At 37.3% G+C, this 15110-nt stretch overlaps 1 protein-coding gene across 4 annotated transcripts in view; it reads right to left on the reverse strand.

Moving 5' to 3' along the window:
• Nucleotides 1-14756, reverse strand: part of LOC149534844 (RNA pseudouridine synthase 2, chloroplastic-like) — a 266975-nt gene extending 252219 nt beyond the window's left edge. For 2 of the 4 annotated variants that reach the window (XM_089804525.1, XM_089804523.1), the window contains exon 1: nt 14052-14513. In XM_089804525.1, the coding sequence (XP_089660651.1) occupies nt 14052-14378 (327 nt within the window). In that variant the 5' untranslated portion in view covers nt 14379-14513. Of the gene's footprint in view, nt 1-14051 lie in introns of all 4 variants that reach the window. The other 2 variants (XM_089804524.1, XM_089804521.1) reach the window with 2 other exon arrangements.
• Nucleotides 14757-15110: the final 354 nt, after the last annotated feature.

The raw sequence follows: 15110 nt of genomic DNA on the forward strand, positions 1-15110 counted from the left end.
ACAAATTGTTTTTGAATCAGCTAGAATGGGAAATCAATATCCTCATGCTGATGAAATTTCAGAATTTGCTGAGGATTATCACTCTGATGATTCTATTGTTTCAAATGGTGATAGATTTGCAGATGCAAGTGATGTGATGTGTGACTTAGTACCAACAACGCCTTCTACCATGGTTGAAAAAGTTATGCTTTTTGTTATGGAATATGAAGATGTTGCAAGTGCTTTCCAACCAAGTGATGAAGTTGTTGATTCTAATGACGTTCGGATATTAGAATTTGATGGCAGTTGTGCATCAGCTAACGTTGGTGCTAGAGTGGTTCTAAACTCACCAAAAGGAGAAATGTTTCCTTATTCGTACAAGTTGCAGTTTGACAACACCAACAATACTGTAGAGTATGAAGTATTGATACTTGGTATTAATGCTACACAAATTAAAAGAATCTGTAATTTGCATGGTCGAGGTGATGCTAAGCTCGTGGTATATCAAGTACGAAATCAGTATCAAACAAAGAACGAAAGGCTTAAGCATTACAGAAATTTGGTTTGGGATTATGTTGATGGATTTGATGCTTTCAACATTTCCATGGTTCCTAGAGAATTTAATGCTAAAGCTGATTCTCTTGCTGTTTCGGTGACGCTCTTAATCCCTCAAGAGACTTTTGAACAAGACATATATTCTATCCAATTGGTCTTTCGTCCTATTGTTCCAGACAACTGTGAGCATTGGAAAAATTTCAATCATCATCATCATACTATTAATTTCTTGGAGACAAAAGAAAACTTTGATGAACTTTATTTTAAGGTAGTAATTCACCTCCTTGTGAGAGTGTCCCTGGCAAGGATCCTATCATGGGTGAGGAGTTCATTCAACTCAAAGGTAACAAAATTCCTCATGGTTTAGTTTCTCTGGAAAGATTGTTTGATAAGCATGATCGTTATGTCAAACATCAACAAGAAGCTGGGTCTAGTTCAGCAATAGAATTTGAAAGGTACAATCTTGGATCCAATGCTGATCCAAAATTCGTGAACATCGGTTAGTGTTGCACACCTGAAGAAAGAGATTGTTTCATTGGTCTTTTACGTGACTACATGGATGTCTTGGCATATTCATGTGACAATCTCAAGTCTTTTCGTCCTAAAGAGTTGCAACATGAAATTCTCTTAAAAACAAGTGTTGTTCTATTCAGGCAAAAACAGAGACAGTATCATACCAAGATTTTTGGTACTATCTTATCAAAACTTCAAAAGATGTTGGATGCAAAAATAATCTTTCCAATTCAACATTCTACTTGGGAGGCAAACATTGTTCCTGTGAGGAAAAAGAATGGTGAGATCCATATCTATGTGGATTTTTGGAATTTAAATCAAGCATCTTTAAAGGATAATTACCCATTGCTGATAATGGACCATGTTTTGCAGACAGTTACTGGTTCACAAATGTTGTCCATGCTTGATGGGTTTTCAGGCTATAATCAGGTTGAAGTCAAAGATAAAGATCAATACAAAACAGCGTGTACTACTCTGTGGGGTATATTTTCATACAACAGGATGCCCTTCGGGTTGATAAATGAAGGTGCTACTTTCCAAAGGGCAATGGATTTTGCTTTTCGTGACATCAAGGATAAGATCATTGTAGTCTATCTGGATACTCTTACTTTGTTTTCTAAACAAAGACAAGATCATGTTCATCATCTACGTCAAGCGTTAGAAAATTGTCAAAGACATGGGATTTCTCTTAATCTTAAGAAATCTATGTTCGGAGTTACAGAGGGAAAGCTTCTTGGACACATTGTGTCCAAAGCTGGTATCAAGATTGATCCTGAAAGGATTATATCTATTCAAAGTTTCTCTCTGCCAACTAATAAGACTATTGTTGATTCTTTCTTCAGAAAGATGAATTTTCTAAGAAGGTTCATTCCAGACTTTGTAGAGAAGACTCATCATATTTCAAATATGATGAAAGAATCTGCAATGTTCTGTTGGGGTACTAAAGGAAAGGTTGCCTTCAAAGAAATCAAAGAAGCAATTGCACACGCACCAGCACTAGTTTGTCCTAATTTTTCCAAGGATTTTATCATGTATAGTTATGTTTCAGAGCATACTATGTCATCTCTTCTCATGCAGAAGAATGTTGAGGATATAGAATCTCCCATTGCATTCATGAGTTGTCCACTCAAATCACATGAGCTAAAATATTCATTGATGGAAACGAATGCCTTTGCGGTGGTTAAAGCAATTAAGTCATTTAGATTTTATATACAGAATTCACATGTGGTGGCTCTTGTCCCAAATACTACTGTCAAATCCATTTTGACACAACAAGAGTTCAGGACTAAAAGAGGCAATTGGATTGCCAGAATTCATGAGTATGATAATTGAAATCAAGCCTACGAAGTTGGTTTGAGGTAAAGGCTTATGTCAGCTCATGGCTGAAAATGAACCAGAGCAGGAAGAACTACCTAAAGAACTGCCTAAAATTTTGTTTGTCAATGCAACTGATGAATGGTATTTAGATATAGCATACTATCTCACGTATGGTGAATGTCCTTCACATTTTTCTTACAAGCAAAGAAGGAGTTTGAAACTCAGAGCCACACATTTTGTTCTCTAGGAATATAATTTGTATAAGCATACAATTGATGGCACTTTTCTTCATTGTGTTGATAAAGCACAACAAATCAGATTTTTGGAACTATTTCATGATTCGGTTTGCAGAGGTCATTTTTCAACACCAGTTATTGCTCATAATATTTTACGAGCAAAGTATTATTGGCCAACTCTTTTTCAAGATACTTATGAATGGGTGCGTAAATGTGAAAGATGCCAACATTTTGTTGGAAAACAGAAGTTAGCAACACTTTCATTAAAGCCGGTGGTAATTGAAGAACCTTTTCAGCAATCAGGTCTAGATTTCATTGGTGTGATTAATCCAGCATCCAGTGCAAGGCATACTTATGTTCTGACTGCTACTAATTACTTCACTAAGTGGGTGGAGGTAATTCCTATGAAGAGTGCAACATCATCAGTGGTGTGTTCATTTCTAAAGGAGAATATTATTTCATGTTTTGGAATACCCAATAAGATTGTTTTGGACAATGCTTCAATATTTTCATCATCTAAGATTATACAATTTTGCTTTGAACACGGTATTACTGTGGCTCATGCATCAAATTATTATCCACAAGGAAATGGACAAGTTGAATCCAGTAACAAGAACTTGGTTACAATCATTCGCAAACTCACAGATAATAATAAGAGAACTTGGCACAAGGCATTGTTTGATGCTTTGTGGACAGGTAGAATTACACCAAAAAGAGCTATTGGCATGTCACTATTTTAGCTTCTTTATGGTTTAAATGTAGAAATTCCTATAACCTTAGGGCCCGTTTGGTTGTTGGAATACAACCGGAATAGGAATAGGAAATTAGAATATGATTTGTATTCTTTGTTTGGTGCGTGAAATAGGAATAGGGAATAGGAATACGTATTCTCATTTTAGCCCCGAAATGAGCTTTTGTCCATTCCAAAAAATACCTGTAATTAGAATTGCTATTCTTGCATTCATTTTAACTTTCTCAAATTTGATTAAATTTTCAAATCCGCTTTGACCTGGGGTGAGCACTGGAACTCTGTTTTCAATATTTTCAAATATTTCAGCAATTTTCCAATGGCGCCGATTGCATCTTCAGAAATATTTTCAAATATTTGCAAGAGATGCTGCTATCATTTTGCTAGGCAGAGGTAAATTTCCACACTTCACAATATCGCGACCCACCTCTTCCAAGTCCAATGAACAAATCCCAGCCGGAAAGTGTAGAATGTGAATAGATCCCAGCCGTCGTCATCTGATAAAATATTCATCTTAAAAACATGAGCGTTTGAATTTTGGGCAACCTCCACACTTCTCGTGGTCACCACAACATTGCAATCTCTATGGGCTGGCAGACCAAGTTTATCCATGAGATTATTTTCTGTTGAAAGCTCCCACAAATAATGAAGGACTATAAGACATCTTTGCCCTTGCAAACGGTCATTAATCAACTCGACCACTGTTTCTTTAGAAATGGCGCCGATTGCAAGTTAACCCTATTCCAATTTAAGCTTGCATAACCAAACAAGGGATAAACAAGATTGGATTGCAGTTTTCCATTCCTATTCTTCATTCTCCTTTCTCATTCAAATTTTCTATTCTAATTCTCAATTCCTACGCTTGCAACCAAACGGGCCCTTAGAGCTTCCCGCTCTCAAGTTAGCAAAAGAAGTAGAAGATGGAACTTTTTAAAGTTCTTTGGAGAAAAGAATCATGTTTCTTCAGCAGCTCAAAGAAAAAAAGAACACAAATAGTGGATAGACTTGTTGCACATCAACGGCAAGTGAAAGCATTCTTTGACAAAAAGGCTAAGCATTGAGAGTTTCAGGTTAGAGATTGGGCTCTACTTTGGGATAAAAGGAGAAAACAAAAGGGTATGCATTGCAAGTTTGACTTTCTTTGGCGCGGTCCTTTCACTATTCACTCAATGGCAGGAGAAAACAGTTTCCTGTTGGCGTATTGCGATGGAACTCCATTTGCACTTGCACACAGTGCACAAAATTTGAAGCATTACTTCGAATAAGCTCCAGCTAAGTACCCTTGTAAATAATGTCCAAGTCTTTTTAGTTTAGGTTTTTTGTTTTTAGTCGCCTAACTCTATAGCCCAATAGAGTAGATAAAGGCACTTGGAGGTCTGGATTCTACATCCCTCATTGTTTCTAAGAACAAACAAGGTATGCTCCCTAGTTAGAGCCAGCTATTGTCCTTAATTTTGACATCACAAATATGAGGCAACGCTATGCAATTTTCTCATGGATTTATAGGTACATCCTCTTTGTTTAACGCATTCATGAGCCATCATGAATACAATTCATTATCTTCGAATTGTTCTTTTTGTAGTCTTATTTATGTAATCTTTTGAAAGTTCTCCATCAAGATTATCCCTAGTTGTTTGTAGGTAAGAGTTTTCATTCTCGCACTACAAACACTCAATTTTTTGTTAACTTTCTCATCTTTTCTTTGTTTTTCTTTGTGTTGTAAATAGTTTTCGGTCTTGTTTTTGCCTTAGGTGAATAGCCCTTGGAATTTTGTTTGGTTTGCGCTAACTTAGGTCCAAATCAAAGTTGTCTAGCTCAAGTTATATGGGAAAAAGTGAGGTTTTTCAAGTCAACTGCATATTTTTGTTAAAGCTTGATAAAAGTGGGCTTTGTATTGACAATTGCATGATATAAAGTTATATTTGATATTTAAAGTGGATTTTGTGGTCCATTTTAAAATTTCAACTCATTCTGAGTTGATTTGACCATATTTTATGTTTTATGAAAATAGCTTTTTTCAAGGTTATTTTTCATATTACTTTATTTAAAACTATAGTTATATGTTAAATATAATTACATGATACAACTTAAGTGTATAAGTGGGATTTTTATTTCATATTGCATATATCCACATGCAAAACACTTCATGAAAATCCACTTTCAATAAATTCTAAGTCCTAGCATCATTAAAAGTGTGTTTTTAAATGCAATTACATATGTTATTGCATTAAAAGTTCATTTTTAATAATCTAATACATATGCATATATTAAATCACCTTGTAAGTGGGTTTTTGAAATACGTTTGCATGTCATTTAACATGTAGATGCAAATTATATATTATTGCATGAAAAGTACATTTTTAATAATCTCATGCATATGCATTTATTAAATCACCTTGTAAGTGGGTTTTTGAAATACGTTTGCATGTCATTTTAACATGTAGATGCAAATTTAATGTGAATTCTTCACTCACATCAACCTAAAGTGGTAATTGTGGACCCAAATGCATGTGTAATTGATTAATAAAAACTTGTTTCCACTAGGCTCAATGAAAAGTGGCGATTTTGGACCCTATTGCATGTTTTAAACAAACTTGTTTTAAAGGTCCACAATACAAGTCCATTAAAGGTGGTGATTTTTAAAGTTATTGCATGTGTTTCAAATACATATAAAAGGCTTCGACTTCCCCGTTTTCAATGACTTAGACTCTTTCTCAAAGAAAGTGACGATTCTCCAAGAGAATACATGCATTTCGAAATGTGAGAAAGCCCCTAAAAAGTGTGTTTGACACTAACTAATTGCCTGATTTTAGAAGTGGCAATTTTTAGTAGAAATACATGCTTCAAAACATATGTTAGTGACATCTCATTATGCGTTTTCCTCTATAAGTTCATGGAGTGGCGATTTTGGAAGAAAATGCATATATTTCTCAATATGCTATGCCTCTCAAGAAACACGTTTTGACTTTAAAACGTAATATTTCTTCTAGACAGCAATTTTGGGAGGATTGCATGCATTTCATAACATGTTAATGCTTTCCTAAAGGCCATTTGTAACTTGTGTTTCTTCTATAAGGCATAGGTGGCGATTTTAAGAGAGAAAGCATATGACTCTCCATATGCGTTTGGGCAAAAAAAACCCGTTTTGGGTCTGATTTCTATCAAAATACCTTGTGAATTCTGTAATGTTCCCGAACAGTTTCGGAGATGCTCTCATGCTGCACGGTCACTTTCTCGTGTTGCGCGACTACTACTCGTGTTGTGCGGCCGCTACCCGTGCTGCGCGACTACTGCCCATGCCACGCAGGCACAGCCACTGCCCGTGTTGCGCAGCTACAACCCATGTTGCGCGACTACTACCCGTGTTGCGCGACCACTACTCGTGCTACGCAACTATTGCTCGTGCTGCACGACCCAAACTGGAGGAATGAAACAAAGTCGTATGTCTGAAATTCATAATGTCGTACATTGTGCCAAGAAGGTCATACGGTTGAATTAGAGCAAGCCATACGGTGGATTAGAGATGGCCGTACAATGGATTAGAGATGGTCGTACGATGATGTAAAAGATGTATCTCAGTACAGAATGATGAGTAAGACAAGGTGTATGTACGATGAAAGATGTGAGGAAGGACAGTACGGAGAAAGGGGGATAGGAACCAGAATCAAACAAAGAATGTAATCGTGGTTCATACACAATACACCATAGAAAAATCTACAATAACAGAGACTTAGATGCGAATAATAATTACCAAAGATACTCCAACTTGCTAGATCTGATCCAAGTAATACATGCAACAATGGAATAGGGTGAGGGTTGAATCTCACCAAAACCGCACAAGCCAAATAGGGAAGATCTTTCACTTCCGAAATGGCGAACAATTCTGAACTCCAACAGGAATCCGCTATACAGAGAAAATATAATCCCAAGCATGCTTACTAACTACCTACAAGCCGTGCTTAAATACCCATCCGGAAACTTTCCAAGGGTGTACAAAGATGGCCGACAACGACACAAACTACAAAGACAAAAATAAAAATGGGTCTGAGATAAATTAAATCAATCAGCCTGTTACACAGATTAATTAAATACATTTATTTTATGACGGGGATATCACAGTCCTCCCGTCCCAAAATTTGCTTGTCCTCAAACAAATGCAAACTCGGTTCCAAACCTTCTGTAATCAGCTCCTTCAGTTCCGAGTCAGGCACTAAGTAGATCTTCCTGTCGAAGTAAATAATGTCATCAATAACCTTGTATCTTTCATTGCGTACATAATCATCCATCAACTCACATGCAAAAGTGTTCTTGGAATACTCGGCCAATAGACAGGCCCACCTATTATCCAAAGAATGCGGTGAGGTGTTGACTATCTTGTTTTTACTTGCAGCGTCTGAGGCCAAATCCTGTTTAAAAATTGCCTCCATCTTCTTGATTGTGACTTCCCTCGATCCTTTATTTGACATTCCTCTTAGCAACACCTTCTTGCCATCCGTCTCGAAAAAGTCCATCCTTTTGAAACGTTGAGTGTACTAGTCAATAGTTTCCAACCACTAGATGCCCAAAATGATATCCATATCAACCAAATCTATGACAAAGAAATCATCTGCCAAGGTATAGTTTCCCATGGAAATTTGTAGCCGTGGGATCACATGAGTGCAAGGTAACAAGATTCTCCTGTGACCTTAACCTCAATTCCTCCATGCTCAACTACATGCAAGTCTTTACTAGTGACCAAAGATGAATTGATGAAATTGAGTGTGGCGCCACTATCAATCATGATTGGGACTCATTTTCCATGAAGTGTGCCGCAAACTCTAAAGATACCACCTCCAGCCGATGTAGTGAGGGTAGCAATGGAACCTCCTTTTTGTATCAGGGCATTTATTCTCTCCTGCTGGGTAATTTCTTCGTCAGTCGCTACAGGCATTTGTTCTTCATTGTCATCAGGCATCACCTCAATGTAATGAATCTTTCCCTTCCCGAGGCAGCGATGACCAGGACACCATGGTTCTTTGCACGTGAAACAGAGCTTTTTCCTTCGGAGTTCTTGCCAAGAATCTTCATCAAACTGAGGTTTTTTCTAAATTGGCTCCTTGTCTTTGTCTTCCTGTGGGGATGGTGCTAGTCTAAATGCGTGAGTTTTGGAGGAAGATGCGGCCACATCACGCACCTTCTTAATAGCTTCGTTGAGTGTACCCGGGTTGAACCCTTTGATCTAGCCTCTCAACGGCTCTCTCAGCCCATCCATGAATAACACAATTCAACGTCTTTCAGAGATGTCTGTGACTAATACTGACAGCCTTTGGAACTCAGTGACATAGTTGTCTACCGTGCCCATTTGCTTTAGCTAAGCTAGATCTTTGAAGTTTAGCTCAAGATCCTTCCCATCGAAATGATCAATGAGTCTCTCAATAAACTCAACATAAGAGGTCACTCGGTCGTGACCGAGAGTGACCAATCCATGATGCCACCACTCATGCGCCACTCCTTCCAAATGAAGTGTTGCGAACTTGATTGCTTCCTCTTCAGGCATTGGATTGAGTTGGAAATAGGTATCTTCTTTTAGGACCCACGACTACGTGGTAATGGTTCCCGATCCATCAAATGGCAATAAGTTCACCTTTCCGATCTTTCTCCTAAGATCGTCATTAAAGTATCCTCCTCTGTTTCCGCCTCCCGAGTATCTCATCCTCAAATCTGCGTAATCTTTGTAGGAAATGTCCTCTTCAAGGTTTGCATTCCTCCAGTCCTCTCTTATCTCTTCGAAAGTTGGTAGTCTCTCTCCGTGATGTGCTTCCGTCCGCGGTGGGAAAGTCGGCATGGAAGGTCAAGAGCGTGTTGGCTGAGGGTGTGTCTTACCCGATACTGAGTCGCGTTGTGCCCATTTTGTTCTCCGCCAACTTCTTGAGGGTTTCCTCCATGAGTTGCTGCGTATCCATGATCTGTGTCTGATTCCGAGCAAGTTCCCTCAGAAGTGCCACAAGTTCGGTGCCCGTGAGTTCCCGTTCGTCAGCCATTCAATCAACAAAATGCATCCTTCTTCTCTTTCGACTATAAACTCTCATTCACTATCCACAAGCTGGCAAGACCGAAGGCTCTGATACCACTGTAATGTTCCCGAACAGTTTCAGAGATGCTCCCGTGCTACGCGGTCACTTTCCAGTGTTGCGCAACTACTACTCGTGTTGCGCGGCCGCTACCTGTGCTGCACGGCCACTTCTCGTGCTACGTGGCTATAGCCTGTGCTGGGCGACTACTACCCGTGCTACAGTGCCACTACCCATGCTGCAAGGCTACTACCCGTGCTGCACGGCCGCTTCCCCTGCTGCGCGACTACTGCCCATACTGCACGGCCACTACCCGTGCTGCGCGGCTACAGCCTATGCTGCGCAACTACTACCTGTGTTGTGTGACCACTACTCGTGCTACGTGACTACTGCCCGTGCTGTGTGGCCCAAATTGGAGGAGTGAAACAAAGCCGTACGGCTGAAATTCAGAATGTCGTAAATTCAGAATGTCGTACGTTGTGCCAGGAAGGTCGTACAGTTGAATTAGAGCAAGCCGTACGATGAATTAGAGATGGTCGTATAATGGATTAGAGATGGTCATACGGTGATGCAAAAGATGTATCTCAGTACGGAATGATGGGTAAGTCAAGGTGTATGTACGATGAAAGCTGTGAGGAAGGACAGTACGGAGAAAGGGGGATAGGAACTAGAATCAAACACAGAATGTAATCGTGGTTCATACACAATACACCATATAAAAATCCACAATAACAAAGACTTAGATGCGAATAATAATTACCAAAGATACTCCAACTTGCTAGATCCGATCCAAGTAATACATGCAACAACGGAATAGGGTGAGGGTTGAATCCCACCGAAACCACATGAGCCAAATAGGGAAGATCTCACTTCTGAAATGACGAACAATTCTGAACTCCAACAGGAATTCGCAATACAGAGAAAATATAATCCCAAGCATTCCTACTGACTACCTACAAGCTGTGCTTAAATACCCATCGGGAAACTTTTCGAGGGTGTATAAAGATGGCCGACAACGACACAAACTATGAAGACAAAAATAAAAAATGGGTCCAAAATAAATTAAATCAATCGGCCCATTACACAGATTAATTAAATACATTTATTTTATAATGAGGATATTACAAATTCAAGGTGTTTTTGCATCAAATCTCTTCAAAGGATTTTCAAAGGTAAGGGTTTTTTGTTTCCAAGCTTATTTTTCATCATTTTGCAAGCTAATCTTTGCCCTAGATGCCGTATTTGTATGTCTTTGCATTTGAAGTTGCTAGGTCAAAGGTTGTTCCACATTTTGGACATTGCATTTCTCTAACCATCTTCACATTTCCAAATTCGAACTATGTTATGAGGATTTCGAAATCTATTTAAGTATTGACTTTTGACAAATCTAAATTCCGAAATCTCTTGGATTCTTTTCAGATTGGAATAAGGATTTTTATTTTTTCTCATTCTTGGTGGAGTTGAGGTAATTTTCTTTAGTTATCTTCTCCTAGGCATTTGTATATATTTGTTTAAATGTTCTTGCTAATCTTTGTCATTTCCATTTTCAGATTTGCATCACTTTTTATAAACATGAAGTTGCTCCTTCCGTCCTCCTTCTTCAAGTTGCATATGCAATGTCTCATCTTGCTTGCATATGCAGTTGGGTGTACATATGCAAGGTCTCATCTTTTAAGCAACACTTCATGTATCACAAATACTGATATGAGTTATCTGTTTTATATTACAAATAAGGATGAATCAAATCATAAACCTTCATGCTCAAACCCATTATTATTCCTAAGTCTGAGGAGGAGAATAAGAATGCAAAAAGGGAGAGGCCTGTGTAAATCTAGCCAGCATTGGGATCAGCCTCCTTGAGCACCTTGCAGACACGTCCAAGAAAGGCTTAAGGGCTCAGATCCATAAAACTTGAGAGAAGCTGCTGAGTTCGGTGTCCAAGCAGCCTATTGCATTTCAGCATTCTTCTCAATAGGAGCAATAACCAAAGTAGCATGAACTGCTTAAATATAATTCATTAAATAATTTATTTGTAATTGCTAATTTTAAATTAAGCTAATTCAAGTACATTCAGCATAATAGATTTATTCATTTATTTAATTGAACTTACTCGGGGACATTACAAATATAAAATTTGTTTTCATTTTTCTAGGTGACAAACCTTTGTTAAGGGTTCTTCGAATGTTGGATGTAGAGGGAATGCCAATGGGTTTCATTTATGAGGCCATGGATAGGGCCAAAGAGGTCATTTCACATTACTATGGTGATAATTCAAAAGAATATGAAGTCCTTTGGTGCATCATTGATTGTAGGTGGACACACCAACTCCACCAACCAGTACATGCCTTAGCATGCTAGTTGAACCTGAGATTCTTTTCTGATTCATTAGGGCCAATGATGAGGTCATGGCAGGTGCTATTACATGCATTAATAAGATGGCTCTTGACCATGATTTGAGAGACAAGGTTCTTGATGAGTTGGAGGTGATATTTGACATTTGTTATATCTTATATATGATTCATGAATTTGGAAATGTTCATTGTTGAGTTTGAGCCTTTGACAATTCTTATTTATGAATTTGGAAATGTTCATTGTTCAATATCTAAAAGGCCACAGAGGGGAGACTCCTCTCTTAACAACAAGCAATTGACAAGAGAGAAAAACAATAACTAGGTAAAACATTTTATTTAATACTAGAAGAAAAAATTAGAAACTTGATAATAATTGTTAATTTGTTACATTAATTTTTTTTCTCAATTCTAAATTTCTAATTGTATTATTTCTAAATGTTTTTAGTAGAATTATGGGATTGGCACGCCTAATCTTGAAAAGATAGTCATCCGTAATTGTTCCAGCCATGTAGTGCTATTGGGTGTGAACAAAATTGAAGTGTATTTGAGAACATTCACATGAAGAAGAGAAATAGGTTGACCCAGAAGAGACTCGATAATGTTAACTTTGTTCAATATAACCTTCACCTTCACACTAAAAAGGAGGGTGTTTCCCGAGTCCATTGACTTGAACAAAATTGATACATATGGTGATTGGACCATCAATGTACAAGATGATAGTGATGATGTCCTCCTTACTAAAGAAGATATTGCAGATTTAGAGAGAGGTGTGGCAGTAGAATCAGCAGCATTGGCTGATTCCAGTGAGATAGAGGATGACGAAGACAAGGAGTTTGATGTTGAAGAAGAATCAACTCCTCCTTTAGATGCCTTAACACCTAATAGTTCAAGGCATGAAAAAATGAGTTATATTAGGAGAGGGAGGAGGAGGATGTAGCCTTTAGTTTTCTGTTTTTCACATTTAGAGATATCATTTATCTAATTTTGTAAACATTTATAAATTTATGTTGTACATTTTAAAGTTTGCAACTATGATGATATTTCAAATATTGTGTGTTTGATATTCATATGATGTGTAATGTATCGCTTATGGCTCTTACATTCTCTAAATGCATTAATTTCTTTTTAATTTTAATGTAAAACTACGGAGTTTTTCTTTTGCCAAGTCCTTGTGCAAGTCTTTTCCAATTCCAAGTCCAAGTCCATTTTTTCATTTGCCGAGTCTATATGGTGAATCCGAGTTTTTCAATTATGGGTAAATTATTGTCAAGGTGACGATTGTTAAATAATGACAACAATAAAACAAATCTTATCTTTAAGAAAAACATATTTTTTTCTCAGAAGAAAATTGCTATTCTCTTTAAAGGGAATAAAACTATTATTTTTCTATATTTGATGGTGGTTGTTAGCTTGGAGATATTTTGAATATTTTTGTTGCCTTCCAAGAAAAGTTATTGTAATTGTAATAGCAGCAACTGTGAAGATTGTAGTTGTTTTCCCATAGCAACAAAAAATACCGATATTTTACCACATGGATGTTTCTTTGACATATTGTTAAGATTATAACATGTAAATTTGTGTCTTTTAGGTTATACCATGTAAATTTATGGCTTGTGTTATTCTATTCTTCTCTTTTACCTTCTTGATTATTTATCCACAACTTATTTGTGATGCAATATTTAACTATTTATAGGTCTATGCTTCCCTTACACTAGAGACAGCACTCTCAGTATATTCAAAACAATTAGGACATATGCTTTGTAGAATCTATCAACCTTATTATTTTTTAAGGATGCACCTATCTTCCCTACAAATTGCCCCATTGATTAAATTTCAAAAAAACAAAAATACAACGAATTTTTTTGAAATTTTCAGCATTTGATCTTCATGACCTGTATATTTTGTAATCGAAAACAAAAAAAAAATTTTAAAAAATTTCGCTGTGTTTAGTGAATCTGAAATAAATCATGTTTGACTTTTTTTTCCTTTTTTTTTTTGTTGTCTTTAATGCATTTTTAGCCAGCGCCATTTTTACATGCATAAATAAATTTGGCATCCAAAGGTATTTGTACGTTGTGCAGCTTGATTGCAGACATTTCCATTGAAAATGCCGGGCGCAATATTAGTTGAAATTTTCCAGGTGTCTGGGGTCATAATCTCGTAAACGAAGGCAATAGTAAGCGGAGTTATTCTTCTGATTAATATCATCTCATATTTCTGCGGATGAGAAATCATGCGCGCAAAATAGTGTGAGGCAACCAATACATTAGGATATAAGACATACAAAGTAAGAATAGAATACCTTGGTGACAGAGCGACCATTTACTTGAACAAGACCCTGACGTAGAGTGGATTGTATACGTGCTCTGCTCACTCCTTCAATTTGCGTAGCAAGCCAAGCGTCCAGTCTCACTTTTGAAGAGCCATCCTCCTTCGATACACTACCCTCAAAATTCATACCCCCATAACTATTACTGTTACCTTTCTCTGTACTTTCTGCTGTAAAACATCTTACCCTGTTGTTTGAAAATCTGCAAGAGTCACGTGTGAAATGTAATCTAGTTGACCGGAAAGATGGGGACTGTAGAGGTTTCAAGGGCATGGTAATGGCTACTCCTACTCTACTCATTCCTCTTCCCTCTGTTCGAGCTTAATCACAATTGACAATTAATCTCGCATACACTGGTTTGCCCAGCCTCGGTTTAAAAAGCCAGACAGACATCCACTATCAAACTCTACTTATAAAAAAGTTAAATAAACATCATCAGCGATAATCGAAAGCAGATTCATGGAATCTTGGTGAAAAACCAGTGTTCTTATTTAAAAGAATTCATAGAAGAAAATGCGGGTTAACCGATTCACATGAAAAGAGGAAAATGGAGCTAAATCAAACAGTTAACGAGGCGGCAAAGGACTACAGCTAGTGTCCGAGGGAGGGGCTACAAGAAATTGCAGCAGCTCTGCTAAAATCTGGCAGCCTTATAATTGGATGGTCCAATGAATTTTACAGGGAATAAGGATTAACTAAATGTTTTCAATTTAAAACAAGAGACACAATGTCCTGCCTAATGCATAATGGTTGTAGAGGTGTAGATGAGTGAAAAAAAAGTTAAATAGTTTCTTGTTATATTATTATATCTTTAGGCATTTAAGCCCAAGAATAAGAGGTCAAAGTTCTCAATATGGCACTAAGTACTAAATATCATACTTCGATTAATACATATGCTTTAGACAAATTTGCACTTTCTACATTGACAACTTAAAATATGTGCAATGAGGAAAGATATCCATACCAATATTTGAATTATAGAACTTGAAGAAGTGATGAAGCATTTGGAGTATCACATTATATGTTTAAGCA

Source organism: Cupressus sempervirens, chromosome 10, assembly GCF_028749045.1.
Source record: "Cupressus sempervirens isolate cs-2001-9-10 chromosome 10, ASM2874904v1, whole genome shotgun sequence".
NCBI lineage: Eukaryota > Viridiplantae > Streptophyta > Pinopsida > Cupressales > Cupressaceae > Cupressus > Cupressus sempervirens.